At 44.6% G+C, this 16,685-nt stretch overlaps 4 protein-coding genes across 4 annotated transcripts; all 4 read right to left on the reverse strand.

The window, feature by feature from the left end:
* Positions 1 to 2,830: 2,830 nt before the first annotated feature.
* PAAG_00124 (hypothetical protein) lies at positions 2,831 to 5,649 on the reverse strand (the record flags this gene model as incomplete). The annotated part of the gene is made up of 3 exons (XM_015843915.1): positions 2,831 to 4,925; positions 4,996 to 5,511; positions 5,627 to 5,649. 3 exons carry the CDS (start codon positions 5,647 to 5,649, stop codon positions 2,831 to 2,833), a joined length of 2,634 nt encoding a protein of 877 aa, XP_015700250.1.
* A 901-nt stretch (positions 5,650 to 6,550) lies between these two features.
* Positions 6,551 to 8,108, reverse strand: PAAG_00125 (hypothetical protein; the record flags this gene model as incomplete). Its single annotated transcript, XM_002797540.2, has 2 exons — positions 6,551 to 7,951; positions 8,070 to 8,108. 2 exons carry the CDS (start codon positions 8,106 to 8,108, stop codon positions 6,551 to 6,553), a joined length of 1,440 nt encoding a protein of 479 aa, XP_002797586.1.
* Positions 8,109 to 9,444: 1,336 nt separating this feature from the next.
* On the reverse strand, positions 9,445 to 10,260 carry PAAG_00126 (histone H4.2; the record flags this gene model as incomplete). The annotated part of the gene is made up of 4 exons (XM_015843916.1): positions 9,445 to 9,608; positions 9,712 to 9,849; positions 10,023 to 10,178; positions 10,251 to 10,260. 4 exons carry the CDS (start codon positions 10,258 to 10,260, stop codon positions 9,445 to 9,447), a joined length of 468 nt encoding a protein of 155 aa, XP_015700251.1.
* Positions 10,261 to 12,477: 2,217 nt separating this feature from the next.
* PAAG_00128 (hypothetical protein) lies at positions 12,478 to 14,960 on the reverse strand (the record flags this gene model as incomplete). The annotated part of the gene is made up of 2 exons (XM_002797543.2): positions 12,478 to 12,870; positions 12,972 to 14,960. The coding sequence occupies 2 exons, from the start codon at positions 14,958 to 14,960 to the stop codon at positions 12,478 to 12,480; spliced, it is 2,382 nt and encodes a 793-aa protein (XP_002797589.2).
* Positions 14,961 to 16,685: the final 1,725 nt, after the last annotated feature.

Here is a 16,685-nt window from a genome sequence, read left to right on the forward strand (position 1 = left end):
AGTCCAGCAGCTCTAAAGCTGCTTTTGATATTGCTTTCAGTCAAGGCCTGCATCTGAGCTGTAGAATAAAGATTCAAAAACTCTTTCTTATCAATATGATTGATCTCAAGCTGCATTTAGTTTTCTACCTGCTGTTCATATACAGTTTTCAAGAATGAGAAACAGCCAACATCCAATAGTTGAAGAAGATGAAAGAAATATGATGGCATGTAGAAGGCAATGATCTGATTCTCAGTGTAAAATTAATCAAATTCAGCTGAAGCATGACTTCAGTATCAGTCTAGAATCAATAGTCAATATCTGCCTTTTATATAGAGTAGAATCTCCTTGTTGAATACCTTTTTCAGCTAATATAAGCTTAGCTAGTTAGTGATCTAGCCATTCTCACTGACTTCAATTACTCAATCACATGATAACCCTTCTGTCTCATACCAATAGGATTGATGCATCTTTCCTTTGAAAATAATCATCATATATAAGACTCAGTCAGTTGCATTAACTTCAGCAATAACAATCATCTATTCCTGATCTTTAATCTATACAAGCTTGAAATTCCCAGCTCTTTCAGATCCAATCATCACTCTGACAGTCCTAATTACACTTATCTGAAACCCAATCTCATTAAAGTTGTAGATATCATCTTCCAGAATCTTATACTTTATAATAGTATTTTATACAAGCTTAAATCACCCACAGATAATCTCAGAATCCTCACATAAGGCTCACTGATGATTGTACTTGTGTGAGAACTTGGATTTCAGCTCATCATGATGCTTGACAAAATTTCATACTCAGTATTCACTCACTGTAATTGAGAAGTTGAATCCTCAGCTGGCAAGAAGAAGATTGACCATTTCTCATACAGCTGCAACCCAGGAAGGTTGATCTCATTCATCCATGGTCAGAATTCATTGAACAAGAGATTCTTCCTCTGTAAGACTAAGTTTCTAGTTCTTTGGAAGAGTGTTAATGTGTGCTGTACAACTATGTATCTGATCATCTAGAATGAAACATAGAACATCATACAGCTTTGCTGCAGCTTGTACACTTGAAATTTAATCATTTTTAAATGCTTGAATGGCTAAAAGAAGCCTTTCTTCCTGAGTATAGGCTTTATTTCTTTGTGTGGTTGACATTTTTGATGATGAAGATGTTGTTCTGGGATGAGATGAAAAGTAACTGACTTGCTTATGTGATCAACTCACTTATTGATTACATTATGTTAAGTGCTTTAGTAAGCAGTGTGGTAAACAATGTGAGATAAGCAGTGTGAGAGCAAGGAGCTAATATAGAGAGTCTTGACATCACACTTTTATACAAATTCACTAAGTGTTATATACTTTGCTTTAATAAAACTCAAAAAAACAGAGACTTGTTTAAATAAGATATATAATATCAGTATATCTATCAGTTTAAAAATATATATAAATATAGATTTTTGATTGTCATCAATAAATTTCACTTAATCAAAATTTATAAAGTTAATAATATATATTAAATATATTTAAAAATTTAATAATATATTTTAATTATCAGACTATTTAATATATAATATTAGAATTATTTAATTATTTCTTTCAAGTATTATATAATATAAATTAATATCTTTTATATTTTAAAAATAATAATAGTATTTTTTATATTAAAAATAATTATACTATAGATATTTAACTGTAATTTTACTACAAATATTAAAAATAATTTATATTATATTAATAATATTATATAAATAAAAATCTTGTATTATTATTATTATTATCTTATTTATATATAATTATTTAATAAATTATTGTTTAACTTTTTAAGTTTTTATCTTTGAAAATTATATTATATTTATAAATCTTATAAAGTTTAACTAACAATTATAATTTTTTTTAAATATATAAAAAGTAAAATATTTTAATTCAAATAACATTTAACTTATTTTATTATTAATGAATATTAATATTTTTAGTTAAAATCTATATAATTAAGATATTTTAATTATTTATTTCAAAGTAATAGTTACTTTGTGATAAATTATATTAATTATACAAAGATTATTAATTAAGTATTAATATAATGTAAATTGCTATCTATATTATTTCCATTGATCATATTATACGTTGATGAAGTTGAAAAGTTGAAGAGTTGAAGAGTAAAAAATAATAGCTCATTGAGAAGTGAATTACATTACTTAGAGAAAGTGAAGTTGTAGTTAACTGAACAAAAGAAAAGTCTATGCGATATTCACAATAATACAATCATGATAACCACGAATCTCTGATAGTATAATTCGTATGAAAAAAATCCATTTGAAACCCATATCAGTTACAAGTTAATTGCTAATATCTGATCAGTGATATGCTAGGAATCTCAAATCATACATCTTCATGTCTTAGATTGCTATAAAAAGGGTTAATCTAAGACTTTTCTCAATGAGACAAAGGTAACAGCGCAAAAAGCCACTGAAGTTTCCTTGCATTGATCTTTGCTATGCTACCAGTATCTGTGGGACGTACGTACGTACTTTCGGAACAAGAAACGATAAAGGAACATAATAGACAAAGACTCGCTGTAACAGAAAAGTTTTCAAAAAAAAAAAAAAAAAAAAAAAAAAAAAAAAAAAAAAGGGGGGGGGGGGTAAATCATCATCCTAGCCAATCCACCCAAAACCGAGCCCGAATGAACCTATTGCAAATCCTTATCCATACACACACACGAGCGCCCAGCAATAAAACAAACACAAGACAAGGTGAAGGCAAGGGAAGAGAAGAAGAAATAAACAAGGAAACTTCTCCACTTGCAAACCAAATCCATACTCATATAACCACCATCACCACCCTGCCACTCACATATGATACTGCAACATATTCTTCTTAATCTCCTCAACAATCTCCGCTGCCTCCGCCGCACTCTTCGCCTCAAAATCGTATCTCTTCTGCTCACTAGCTTCATTCCCCCTCAACACCACAACCCGAAAACTCTTCGGATGCCGCCTGCTAACCTTCGACCCCACAACATCATTAAACGATATCGACGTCGTCTTGCTATTCGACTCGAACAGCGTCTTCCCCGTCTCCGCAGGCATTATGTGCATATAATCCGTATCAAACGCCAGCACGCGCTGGTTCGTTGCCGTAAATGACATCGACTGCTTGCGGATTACGTTGTAGCGCCGGTAGTAGCCTCCCAGAAGATCCAGAGATTGCGTCAGCGGGTGTAGCATGCGACCACTGCCGCCAATTCCGCTGCCGGTTATGCCACCTACAACACCTTTTTTCGCTTTCTTCATGCCGGGCCCGTGGGACGCATTGTCAACCATTAGCGGTGCGTTGGGGGATGAACTGACTGGGGACCCAGTGATGGAAAGGGGGCCTGCGCCAAATCGCCGACGGACGAGGTCCAGCTCTGTGATGTTCCCGAGTGCCTCGACAGTACGATCAAGGGGCGCGATGGTGTTGGTGCCCATGACTTTGAGGAGAAAATGGCCTTTATCTAGGCCCCATTTTTTGCAGACGGAGTCCAGGATCTCTGCAATGTAGCAGTCTGTAGATGTGTTCATTGAAGTGATCTGCGTTGCATCGAGGTCGGCGTATCTTATTTTCAGTGTCTTTGTGACGCCCAGTCGTGGCGTGGCTTGTGATGTAGTCACGACAGGACGGTCGGCAGGTGTCAGCGTACTATCGTTCAACGCAGATGAAAATGGTTGGCCTAGGATCGGATTGACTCTGCCCGTGTGTAACGATCTGTTTTTGGCATTGTTTTGGTTCGCTTGTATTATCTGCTGGGTGATTTCCGACTCATCAACAGCATCCGCACTGGGAGTGGGATACTGCTTCTCATTCTCAGCAAATTCGGTTGGCGTTGCCTCAACAAGTGCAAATTCATCATACGGCTTGCTTCTCGACCGTCCACGGGCGGCGGGGGCGCGATTGTTGTTGGAAGTGAAGTCTATGATCGGCCTACTTCTCGCCAGGCATGGGAAATCATAATCAACCTCGCCATCTTCCATCATACGGAGATTCCACCGGTTAACATTGCGCATTTCTCCTTCAAGAGGTGGTTTTCGGCCTTCCTCCATATACATCCATAAACCGAGTCCAATAGTTTCTGCAACCGTAACTGGACCAGGGTAGAGTGTATCCTTCGATTGTCGCACAATAGGCATATCCAACAACTCATCCGGGTCTGCGGATGACGGGATGCAGATTTTAATGTATAATGGTGTTGTGGTAGATCCTCTGCCAGATAGCACCGCATATTTTTCCAGGGGATTGACTGGCGCCTTCTTTCGCGCTCGGAGAGCAGTAGACAAAAGACTGATAATGGGCTCCACTGTGCTAATGGGGCGAGGCGGGGGTAGTATATTTAGTTCAGGGGAGGTAGTTCGTTTGTGTTTCCTTAACGAAGTGTCCTGCGACTCAAGCGTCATGGGAAGTTTATTGAGTACCAGGGGCGATGATGAATCCAATGCTCCTACGCGATCCAGCAACGATCCCGAACCCGCAGAGCCCCCGAACTCAGAAGAAAGCACAGACCCATCAGATTCAGCAACCGAACCGTCATCGGGCTCGTTGACTGCGTCCCCGATGCTTCCTGCTTCCATCTCATCTTCATCAATCTTTTCACTCGGTGGATCGTCCTTTGGTTCGATCGCATCCTCGTGCGTCGAAAAATGGATCTGGCGCCTCCTCACAGCCGTCCCATCCACCTCATTGTCTGATGACATATCGCTGCTAGTAGTAGTATCTCTACGTGCTCGAGCTTTTACCGCTTCAACAGCTCCAAGAGAGCCCCGCCGGTACCGATTGTTGGCTGACCTGAGTGAAGGAGACGTGACAAAAACGTCAGGATTATGGCGACGATCCAGACTTCGGATTGGGGATGAACCAGCACGCATTCGTCGCACTGGCATCTTCGTAAACTTGATCTGCTGAATAACCCTGCGAATGGTTAGCCGGGTGTTTATATACACATATCATATTCATGAGAATAAATTAAAGCTCTGCATACCTTTGAACATCATCCGCCTCCTCATCACTCTCATCACTCAGATCACTACTATCCTCATCCTCCACTTGCGCCCGCTGCTGCTCGTCCTGCCTTTCCTTCCTTCGCGGCTTCCTCCCCACGCCCCTCTTAATCTGCCGATTACCAATCGCATTCATCCCCTCCTTCGCCCCGGGCACCATCCCACCTTCTTCGTCACCCCCATGATCCACAATCCCAAACCCAAGACCCACCGGCGCCGAATCATAGGGCCCATCACTGCCACCATTTACATCGACGAGGTCCCTACCACGTCGCGTATTTAATTGGAAGTATTCTGAAGCAACGGCCGTGGTGGTGGGGATCGGAGGGGAATACGTGCGTTTGATGTGAGCGGCATGGGCCCCTGCGATGGATGACCAGCCTGCAGCGCGAAAGCCAGGGGTGTTAAGAATGGAGGAGTTTACGGTTATCAGGCGGTCTCCGACTCCGTCTTTGATTGCGGAGAGGTAGGAAGTGCGGAGTTGCCAGATGATGAAGCTGTGCGGGGGAGGGGGAGGGAAAGGGGGCAAAAATTAGTTTATTTGATAAGTGATCATTGGATGGGATGGGGAAAGTTAGGATGCTAAAATATAGATTTATTTGATGGGCATACTCTTCGTTTTGGAGGAGAGACATGGTAGATATTTATGATTGCGCTGGATGGGATCGGCCCGAGATACAAGGAATTCGGGTGTGAGATTGGGAAGGAATGGCAATATTCGCTCAGTCTTGTAGTGTAGTCGCTGAAGTGGGAGGAAGAGGTTATTGGCCTCCGTATTGAATTGTAAAAGAGGTTAAGAGCCGAAATATGAGAGCGCGTATATCAGTAGTAAGGGAGAATGGAGGGATTGATCCATCAAATAGCACGGTTGAGGAGAGCGGACGTCATCGGACAAGGGGTTTCACGAGAAACTTATTTTTGCGCAGTTGTAAGGAAAATTGAAGGAATGTTTTATAAGAGCGCCAGGACCAGCCTGACAAGGCGAAAGGGAGTGAGAAGAACTGGAGAGAGATAAAAAGAGGGCGCCGGAGAGTGTACAAGACAGATGAGAGGTGAAGGTGAATGCGGCAAGCTGGGGGTTGACAGTTAAACGCGTGCTGACTAACCCGTGGACGAAGGGCGAGAGAACCACCAAGTCACGTGTGTCATTAGCATGTCGCATGTTTATCCACTCTATATACCGAGCGGAGTCCGGAGATATGCCCGGAAGATGGTAGATGGGGTATGGGGTATGGGGTATGGCAGTATTGGCATTGCTCACTGCAGTGTGCTAACTAAATGTAGTGCTTTCTCTACCCTCCTCTACCATCTCTTGTGGTAGTTGGCTGGAGATTGGATTCAGATATTCACCGTACAATGGTACATAAGAGCTTAGATCGCATACTCAATTGCCCAGAAAAGCTCAGATGTCAAACATTTCTGCATATCAGTATCCCCAAACTATAACCATGGCACATGATATCCCATCCCATCACCAATGACAATTCATTCACCCCTTCCATCCCCTCCACCAACCTATCCCAATCACTCACCCACCTACGACGGCTTCCCCTTATCCCAAAACCACCTATACAAAGTCCTCCACTCCTCCGCCTCATCCTCCACATACTCCCCCACCATCTCCGCCACCTCACTCGAATACACATCCTCCACAACCTTACTCTTAACCTCCGCCACCCCCTCCCCAGCCCTCTCCTTGACACTCCTCGCCAACTCCCCCACCGTCTCACTCGTCGACTCCGCAAGCTTCTCCGCCCGCTCCTTGGCTCTGGCAAGCAACTCCTCCCCCGACGGATTCCGCCGTAGCGGCACCAGGAGCATATAGTAGCAGCGCACGATGAGCGCGTGCACGCTGTCCTTGGCGAGCATGGCGATGCCGTGGCTGAAAAAGCGGCGCAGGACATCGCCGGTTAGTCCTGCATAGAGGGCGATGAGGCCCTCGGTGCGGGCGATGGAGTAGATGGTGTGGAGGACTGTGGGCGGTGGTGAGGGTGATTGTGCTGGTGCTGTGGAGGCAGGAGTAGAGGTAGCGGCTGCCTGTGCACGTGTCTTTGCTATGGAAAACGGATAGGTTAGCGAGGAGGCAAATGCCTTGCTAAGGGCTGCGAAGATGAATATCGCCGCTGCGGGTGGATGTTTCCTTTTTTCCCGGGAGAGGAGTGAGAATTTCAAAACCTCGCTGAGAAGGAAGGTGATGGATGGGTTCAGCGAGAGGAAAAAGTACGCTGAGCAGCCAGACCAGAGACCCTTGATGCCCTTTTTGGCAATGATGGTTGAAACGATTTCTCTCGTTGTAGATAAGTGTTGTTTCTTCTTTGATAACCCTTCAACCTGCTTCTGTGTCAACACAGTCGAAATCGGAGCCGTGATCAACTTCATGAACCCCTCCGCCAAATAGCCGACAGCCAATTCATCCAAGACGGGGAGGAGTGCATGCGCCTTCAATCCTCGTGCACGCAACCGCCTCCGCCGCAGAAACGTATACGACAAGAAAAACACAAAAGATTCCACGACAGCCTTCCCAGTCGCCTCTGTCACGCCCGTGTACAGTCCACTCCACCCTCCTTCATTCTTATATATTTTGTTCGCACCATCCAAGATGCCTGCATATTGTTCATCACCACCATCACCGGTCCTATCAGCGTCGTCAACAATCTCCCCGTTTTTCTCCTTCTCCTTTTCCTTTTCACCCCTGCTCCTCTCCCTCTCCGCTCTCAACTGCCTCTGCAACTGCAACCGTGTAACAATCAAACTAAGCGGATACATCACGATAGTAGGCACCGCAGCTCCCACTGCACCAGCCGTAGCCTGGCCAAGTGCCGGCAACGCAGGCCCTCTCAGGACAGCGGCATTCCAGTCTGCACCGCCTGTGTCGTACTGTAGTTCAAGGCCATCGCGGCTGGGGGAGTGGTAGATGTGGTATAGTTCGAAGCTTTCCTATTGATTGTTGAAAGATGGGTGTTAGACTTTGTTGCGTTTATATCGTGTGATAGTAATTAATAATGTGATTTTTTAGATTGGAGGTAAGGGAGGAGGTGGAAGAAGGGGAGCCTACGATAACAGCTTCGTACGGGACGTCCGGGTCGATAGGCATGGTGTGTTTAGGGGGTTAATAAGTTCGTTGAAGGTAAGATACCCAATTGATAATGGCGGTTGACCTGCTGTTCCAATTTGCAAAATGAGATGGCTATTGATACATTCGTTATATATCCCCTCGCTCGTTCTCCCTTATGGACACAAACTTGGAGTTGGAGGAACAGGAGGCTAGCGCTCGTTTAAAATAGCTAGTTATGAAACGGGATAAGAGACGAAGTCCTGGACTAAACGAAATAAATGCAAAATCAACGACAAGAAATTCTCGTAGTCAACAACATCAAATGGTTTTTTGCGGTCGTATTTATGAAGTTCCAGCCCAAGTTTCCAGCAGTTATAGCGTTGTGGACTCTTGGATTTGGCTGGTGGGTTGGGGCGGAGAAGACCAATGACGTCGTTCCAGCAAAAGTCTTTCCTTTCCCCGCATTTTTCCATTCGCCCCAATTCCACTCGCAGTGCGCCGTGGATCCGATCCATCCCACTTTAGTCGTATAAAGAATTGGAAGTAGTTAGGGGAGCTACGAGCGGTGAATGAGGTATTATCATTCTTTATTATTCGAGAAAATTGGTGTAACATTGTCTTCAGCTACTTTTAATTTTGAGAGTGAATTCTAGGTGTGCATAGTCATGACCCACACCTTCAACATTCACCACTCCACCACGGTTAAGAGAGGGGATCATAAGCCATCACGAGAGATTCTCCAAAGACTGAAAATATACGGGCACGGATCCAGATTAATTCTGCGAGAAATCTAGGGAGTTGGACCATTCAATGCCCTGCAGCTGCAGGAGGGAGCCTAGTCGACTACGCAGGCATGCACATTATGTTGCCCCAAGCAATCCCATTTCTCCAGCTTTTAAAACAAGGGAGAGAAAAATTATATATATATGAAAAATACCATAGCTATATGAAGCCCAAATTTTCGTTCCCATCCGCAAGCGCATAGCTATATTTCAAAAAAAAAAAAAAAAAAAAAAAAAAAAAAAAAAAAAGGGGGGGCATAATGTCATAGGAAACATCCCACCAAATTCACGTCCATCCGATTGCGGAGATAAGACACCCTCGGCATCCATACGTTATCAAGCGCCAATGATTACCTTTAAAAGCAAACAAGCCGACACAACGGACGCCTCAGGTAAATGAAACTACACCCCCAAAAGACAAGAAGAAACTTGGAAAAAAAAAAAAAATAGTTGACCGATCTTCTTCGTGATATGTGATACCAGTCCGTAATGGCGATGGAAAACCAGGGTCCAACAAAACAAAACTAAAAACCGTATCTAAACAGGAAAAATCAAGAAACAAAACAAAGAGGGGAAATAAAAAAGAAAAATATCTATCCACCAAATCCGTACAGGGTACGACCCTGTCTCTTCAGCGCATAGACGACATCGAGAGACGTGACAGTCTTCCGCTTCGCGTGCTCAGTGTACGTGACTGCGTCGCGAATGACGGATTCGAGGAAGGATTTCAAGACGCCGCGGGTTTCTTCATAGATCACTGTTATGGGAGTGGTGGGTTAGCTTCTAGCTCTTCGACAACAACCCCCTGGAGGGTGGGCGAAGGGGACGAAGCAACGGGAAGATAAAAGGTAGCAACGTACTGGCAGAGATACGCTTGACACCGCCACGACGGGCCAGACGACGGATGGCAGGCTTGGTGATGCCCTGGATGTTATCGCGAAGGATCTTGCGGTGGCGCTTTGCGCCACCCTTTCCGAGACCCTTGCCGCCTTTGCCGCCTGTTGGGTGTTGGAAAGTATGTTAGTTTGATGTTTTGGTATTGACCAGACAGAGCTAGCTCATGATATGTAAATGGGTGTTGTCCGTCGTCATCGTCACCGTCATTGTGAGTGTTGAATTGCTAAAGCCCAGGTATGTATCCAAGACAGCGACGACTATGTCTTTTAATCACCACGCAGTGAATTTGTAAGGGACGATGACATCGCATAACGCACATGGTTCTCCAAGGCGGCGTGGTGCATAACCCGATTAGGACTAGCGTGTAGGGACCCTCCAGCCGATGTAAAACCCCAGGGAACAACGACGATAACGATGAACAACGACGCGACTCCAAAAAGAGAAACGAAAAAGAAAAGGTAAAAATATATATCTAACTAAAAGGTAGATGGGATCTACTTACGTCCAGTCATATTTATCGAGATGAAAAGGTACTGTGGTGGATTATTTTGATGCAAAAGGTGGAAAAAAAAAATAATGTGGTGAGGATAGACGCGTTTTGGTGCAGAGAGTGAGGAAATTGTGAGAGAAGAGAGAAGAGGGTGGGGGGAGGAAAGGAAGGGGGAAGAGAGGCAAGTTTAAATAGTCTGAAAGTTAGGTAGGGGTGAATGAAAACTACCATGTCGCCGACAGTGCCCTTGTGGGGGGTTACATAAAAGCAGGAAGTATGACTAAGCCGATTTGGGGCGAAGGAGGGAAAAAGCGAGCAGTTTTTCGCCCGCAAAATGGCTGCGTTGATTGTTCCTGATGAACATGCTGCTTTCCAGCGTTCTCTTTTTCTGCCCGCGTTGCGTTGGGTTGCTAGCGTCGTTTTGGTTTTTGGGTTTTGGGTTCTCAGTCGCTGCGAGACAGGCTCTTGGCGCCGGTCGACGGCCTTAGTGTCACGTGATTTACATTTGGATCTCTGGTTATCTATTTAAAAATCAATATATGTACTTGCTCTTTGAAGTGATTTTGACAAATCGCCAAATAAACACGAAAAGCCTCTTCATACCAATAAAGAAAGCTTGCAGAAACTGTGTTGATTTTGTTGTGATGGCGAGTCCGAGTGAATGCTTTGTGTTGGCTTCATGTAACTATTAGTTATCCGAGCACTACATATGTATGTACATAAGTATGGATATGATGCAAGAATGGGAATGGAACAGTGCGAGTATCTTACCTTAATATAATCTCAATTAATATGTCTACTGCTCTGGTAAGCAAGGAGATTTGATAACTAGCTTCTCATTTCTTCAATAACTAGTTATGTAAGCCGCAAGCTTGGAGCACAAAAAGGGGATCTAATATCTACAACTCTTAATTAATCATAATAGAGAGAGAGGATTTAATTTCATAACTCATTATCACCGCATTGCCCCTCCCGAAAAGCGCAGCATATATCCATCAACATAATGCAAAAATTCCCGCACTGTTAAGATCTGCAACTTATACTCCCAACCAGTTTCCAGCGTCTCACTGCGGACAAGACTTCAGACGAAACAGCCTAGCAATATCAATGCTGAAGAAGCAAGGGCGTTGCAAGAGCTTTTAATAATAAAGAGTTAACAAAACCAACGTGCTAGTCGCATTTGAACAGAAAGGCAAACAGTTTCTTGCACAGGAAACACGTTTATACGCTACATAATAGCCATCAATCATCAACGATTTATGTATGTATATATATATATATATAAATTATATAGAACAAAACGAACAGAGGAGAGACAACGTACTAAAAATATCCATAGTTCATCAATTTAGAAGAAAACAAGAGGAAGTAGAAGAAGAGAGGGGTTGGGGAAAAAGAGAAAGAATAGAGCACTTTTGCCAACCCAACGCCTGAACTTGGAAAAGAAATGGAAAAGTGGAGAAACGGAATTAAAACTGGAGAAAATGGGAAATTAAGAACCATCAGAAAACGCCAGACCTAAATGCAAATCAACTGTTCATGGAAGAGAGAGAGAGAGAGAGAGAGAAAAGAAAAAAAAGAGAGAAGGAAAAAATTAAAAATCACACAAAACAAGAAAGCAAGAATATACCCTTCCAAGTGACGCAAAATCGTCACAGAAAAAAAGCGAAAAAACCAAAGCAAGGCTCCAAAAACAGTCATCACTCTGCTCAAGTCAAATAGATGGAAAAAGCAAGAAAAAACAAAGAGTCATCATAGAACCGTACAAGCCGCAGCAGTGAAAGGACGATGCGAAGGAAAGAAAGGAAATAAACATTAGCATCCCTTATTCACCCTGTCATCAATTTCAAGGCCCATGCAAATCAAACAGTTCAAAATCAGAGTACAAAACCAAAAGAACGCAAGTTCCTCTCCATATATATCTGCCTGCTCCAGGCCGTTTCCGAATAATTTTCAGAATTCCACGCTCTCCGCCCATTAGTCACAGTATCGGGTGTCATAATTCGTCAAAAGCAGTTCAGCGAGAAAAAAATAAAAAAAAGAAAAAAAAAATAAGTGTCAGCTAAAGAGACACACAACGCAAAAGGAAAAATAAGGAAATAGTTTAAAGAAAAAGAAAAAGAAATAGCCCCATTTTTCACTTCGCCCAGGAGGGTTCATTGGTGTTGCCGTTTTAAATCGGGTGACAACCAAGGGAGGAACGTTAAGTGGAACTTTTATTATTTCATCATATCTACCCTCAAATAAAAGTCAAGGTAAGAGATTCAGAGAAAAATGTCTTCTGCATAGACTGGTGAGGATACGGCGTGTGGGTAGAATAATTTGAGGGTGTGGAAGACGATGGGGTGGTAGTAGTGAAACCGGCACCCCCCTGGGATCGAATGAGAGAAGTATGCTTGATTGTTGATCGATTGTTGTTGTCTGGATTTGTTGTCGTTGTCGCTGTTGCCGTCGCTGTCGACGGTTTATAATCGGCAGATAATGATTTATCTTTCGATGAAGGAGTGATGGTGGAATAGCTCGAGACACAATCACTATTTCCTGGGGTCGTTGCGTTCTGAGTCGCGCTTTGGTGGTGGTGGCGTCGTGAGAAATGAGTGGTAGACAGAGAACCTGCCTTGGAAGATCCATACTTTATTGATTCGGTAGATGTCAGTTCGAATTCCAAGTTTGCAAAAGGGTAAAGGTGGTGTGTAAGGCGGTGGTGTTTTATGCTGGTTCGGGAAAACCTACGAAGCAGTACTTATCCACGAGCTCCTTGTACATAGGCGACTGATGATAAGGCTGTCCCGAAACAATATCGGTAGGCTTCATTGGACCAGGCGAAGATGTACTAAGTTTTGAGGAAGCTCCTGGAGAGGTCGCCGCGGTAGGCTCGAATTTTTCATCAGGCCTCGCTGGCTTGCCTCCTTCAGGTTTTGACACAGCAGGTGCATTGCTTGTAATCGAGGTGGTTGACGTCGACTCTGGCATATATTTCACTGCCTGGTCGGAACGCCTACCACGACGGGTCTGGTCGGCGCTGCCAGGCTGCATAGCAGCTGACAGGGATGCTCCAAAGTCATACCGGTTCCCAAAAGTCTGAGAGGCAGTTGAACTTCGGCGGATTGGTGTTTCGAGGAAACAGTCGTCCTTGCAAGGTGGCGATTTCGCGGGCGGCTTTTCTAGTTCAAGGCGGCGGTCTGGTAATGCGGGTGAGGGAGGAGACTTGCCAAAGTCTCCAGGAAACGGGGGAACCGATCGTGAACGTGAGGCAAGAGGGTCAGAGGGCCTGCTCCTAGGTAATGTGCTTGTGGGTCGAGGACCTGCGCTGTTTCCAGCTTGAGTCTCCTTATTCCGCTGCTTGGGGTTTTTGCAAAAATCCACATGGTAATTCATTGTGTTATTGTTGTCCCAGAATTCGAGGCCGTTCACGTTGTAACGTATGCAAATGAACATTCGTTTAGTTTCAAGGTTTCCCATATCCGCTAAATGGATGCTAAAATTGAATCTGTCGTATCCATCGTTTGCTTCTTTCCGGCGAACGTCGTTGTTATACTCTGCAATAACCTCAGAGGTTGTTTTCCAGTAGTCGGAGGTGAATCTTGCAACAACATGCTTCTGGAAGGAAATGTTGGCAACTGCAACCACACCAACCAGGCATTTGTTACCTGGCGATAAGAATATCCGTTCCAGTCGAACGGGCATATGTTTTCTCGCTTCCTGATCCACTGGGAAATTAGCTATCCGAGCGTCCCATTCAAAGAGGTTTGGCTGAGAAGGTCGATCATCGTTGTTGCCAAATGGAAATTCGTTATCACCGTCATAGGTCTCTATGGGAGAGGAACCAGCGCTAACGGCAAGAGGCTTGTCGACCTGGAGAAAATGGCGGATATGTTCCAACTGGGAGTCGAAATGAACTGCCTTTGAAAACATTGGAGTTCCTGGTGCACTGGACGGCCTTCTCTTGGGCCGGAGGGCAGGCCTCACCAACTCCCCTGACTTCTTTCGGACCATTGAAGGTTTCATAGCAAGTTCCATTTCATCTTCCCCACGGTCGCTGTCTTCAGGGGTGTGGGTGGCAATCTCTGATGAATGAGCATGGACAACCCCATTAGGTGTGTTGGGGCCGGGAATACTCGATGCATCTTCTGCCAAATGAGCTTTAACACGAGGCCCTTTCACCTCTGCAGCTAATGCCAACGATAAATCTAGGGGTGAGGGAGTTCGTTGTATTTTCGGGGAAGGCTTGACGGGCCCCCGTTTCTTGGTGGGAGTTTGGAGGGAGCTCTGATCAATAGACATGATTGCTGCCTCAAAATCTGCCAGGATGAACCTCTGCGACCCTGGAGTTGTAGTTTCTTCGTCATCACTCGAATTAGATTTCGAATCGGGAGGTGAGATAACTACCCCAGTCGGGATCATCGCACCAGAAGGAGATTTCCATAGTGCCGCGTGACGGGTATTGGTTGGTGATGGGCTGTTCCTCCTTCCGTCTTTCGATTCTATCCCTAGCTCTCCAGAATTTGATGTATTTTGGGAAACGACTGGGCTTCGTCGATGACGATAAATATAAGAGCTTGAAGTATGGGCTCGCTGAAGTGGTGGAAGATTTCCTGAAGAGTTCATAGCTGGCTCAGAATTCTGTCGTCCATGGCGACGTGTAGTGGCTAAGAGACCAGCAGAAGCTAGATGGGGATGGAGCTGAGCAGTTAACAACGGAGCCGGCGCAGTGTACGGCATCCGGCCGACTTATTGCGTCACAGGTGGGTACAGAAACACTCCTGATTCTATCCAAAGCATCCAACGCAGAGGCTTGTCTTCAGCGAGGCCACTGACTGGATAGGAGACTTTGGATGTAGCAGGTAGATCTGGGAAAACAAATCTTGATGGAGGGGACCAGGTCAGCCACTTGGAAAAAAAGGAAAAAGAAGAGTAATAAAGAGATAACAAAGACGCCAATCAAGAACCGGAGCAGGAGGAGAAGAGGGCGGTGACAACAGTCGAACTAGGATCTATGATGTTCAAACTTGGGAGTGAATTGTCTTGATTCAGGGAAAGGTATGAGACATGGACAGTTGTGGAGAGTGTTTTGAGTGTTGTCCGTCAAGATCCAACATGCAAGGGTATGATATAGATGTCTGTCCTTCTTATCCAGAATAGGACAGTATAAATGAAGGGAGAATTAAGATTTCTCTGCAACTCCTACTCAATCCATCTTAAATAAGGATTTAAGTAGCTGGAGGGCTCAGGCCAAGGAATGGATGGCTTCCAGACACGAGGGGGGACGGGGGGAGGGGGGAGGGGATGAGACTGCATGGCGGCGTTCCCCGGGCGATTGAACCCCAAGCACAGAGAACGAAGGGGGACAGGATGAAGAAGGGATTCCCTTCCAGCTGGGCAAGGCAATCTAGACCCTATACGTGGACAGGATAATGCTCTTGGGATGCAGAGACCGAGTGGGGATATGTCAAGAAAATATCGAGAGGGTATCGGGGAGAAGATAGCGCCGGATGCGTCTGGGAACCAGCAGAAGCAAAGCTCAACAAGGAGGAGAAAAAAGAGTGCTAGATATATTTTTTTTTTCTTTTTTTTTTTTTTACCTTCTGTATATCCGGACAATCCGGTTCACTTCAATTGCTCGAAGACACGAAATGGAGGAGAGAGCAGAGGAGGGCGGAGGGTGGTAGGTAGAACCTGGGAAACCGAGAACAAAAACACAACGAACAACGAAGAGATTCAATGGCTAGGAGAAGTAACTCTAAGGAAGCAGGCAAGGGTGAGAGAGCTAAGACAAATGCATAAAATCAAACAAGCGCAACACAAACGACGCGATACAAGGTGATAGATATGAAGCAATTGAGGGCGGGGAGACGGGAGAGCGCAACTGAGAGAAAAAAGAAAAAAGAAAAAAGAAAAAAGAAAAAAAGAAAAGGGAGAAAGAAAAAAAAAAAAAAAAGAAAAAAGAGGCGATGGATGAAGTGGGAAGAAGCAGCAGCAGCAGCAGCAGTTGGACGGTGACTGAGAAGGAATGAAGGTTATTAGAGTAAAGGGCGGGCGGGCAGGCAGGCGGGCGGGCTTTTTTTGGTGGGAAAAAGGCAGTGTGGGTGAGTGAGAAGGGGGGTGGGTTGGTGGCGGGAACAGCCAGAGAAGCCCGGGTCTAGTTCCTCCGGCGTCGATGCCTCCAGTTCCCCAGCGCCTGTGAGGGACGAACGAACTGGCTCCTAGGACCAACGATCGACTTCCCTGCTAGGGCTGCCAACTTTTATACCTTGGATGGAGCTGCTCAGGGATTGTGTGGGTTGTGTCTTTCTGTTACTCATGTATGGAGATAGATAACTTCCCAGATGATGTATTCGAATATCGTAAGTTATATAACTATAGATACACGTCTCTATGATAAGCCCCCAACAGCCAGCAGATAGGTCAACTGAATCTCTGAGCGACGCGCTGAACAATCTGTTTCGG

Source organism: Paracoccidioides lutzii, assembly GCF_000150705.2.
Source record: "Paracoccidioides lutzii Pb01 unplaced genomic scaffold supercont2.1, whole genome shotgun sequence".
Taxonomy (NCBI): Eukaryota; Fungi; Ascomycota; class Eurotiomycetes; order Onygenales; family Ajellomycetaceae; genus Paracoccidioides; species Paracoccidioides lutzii.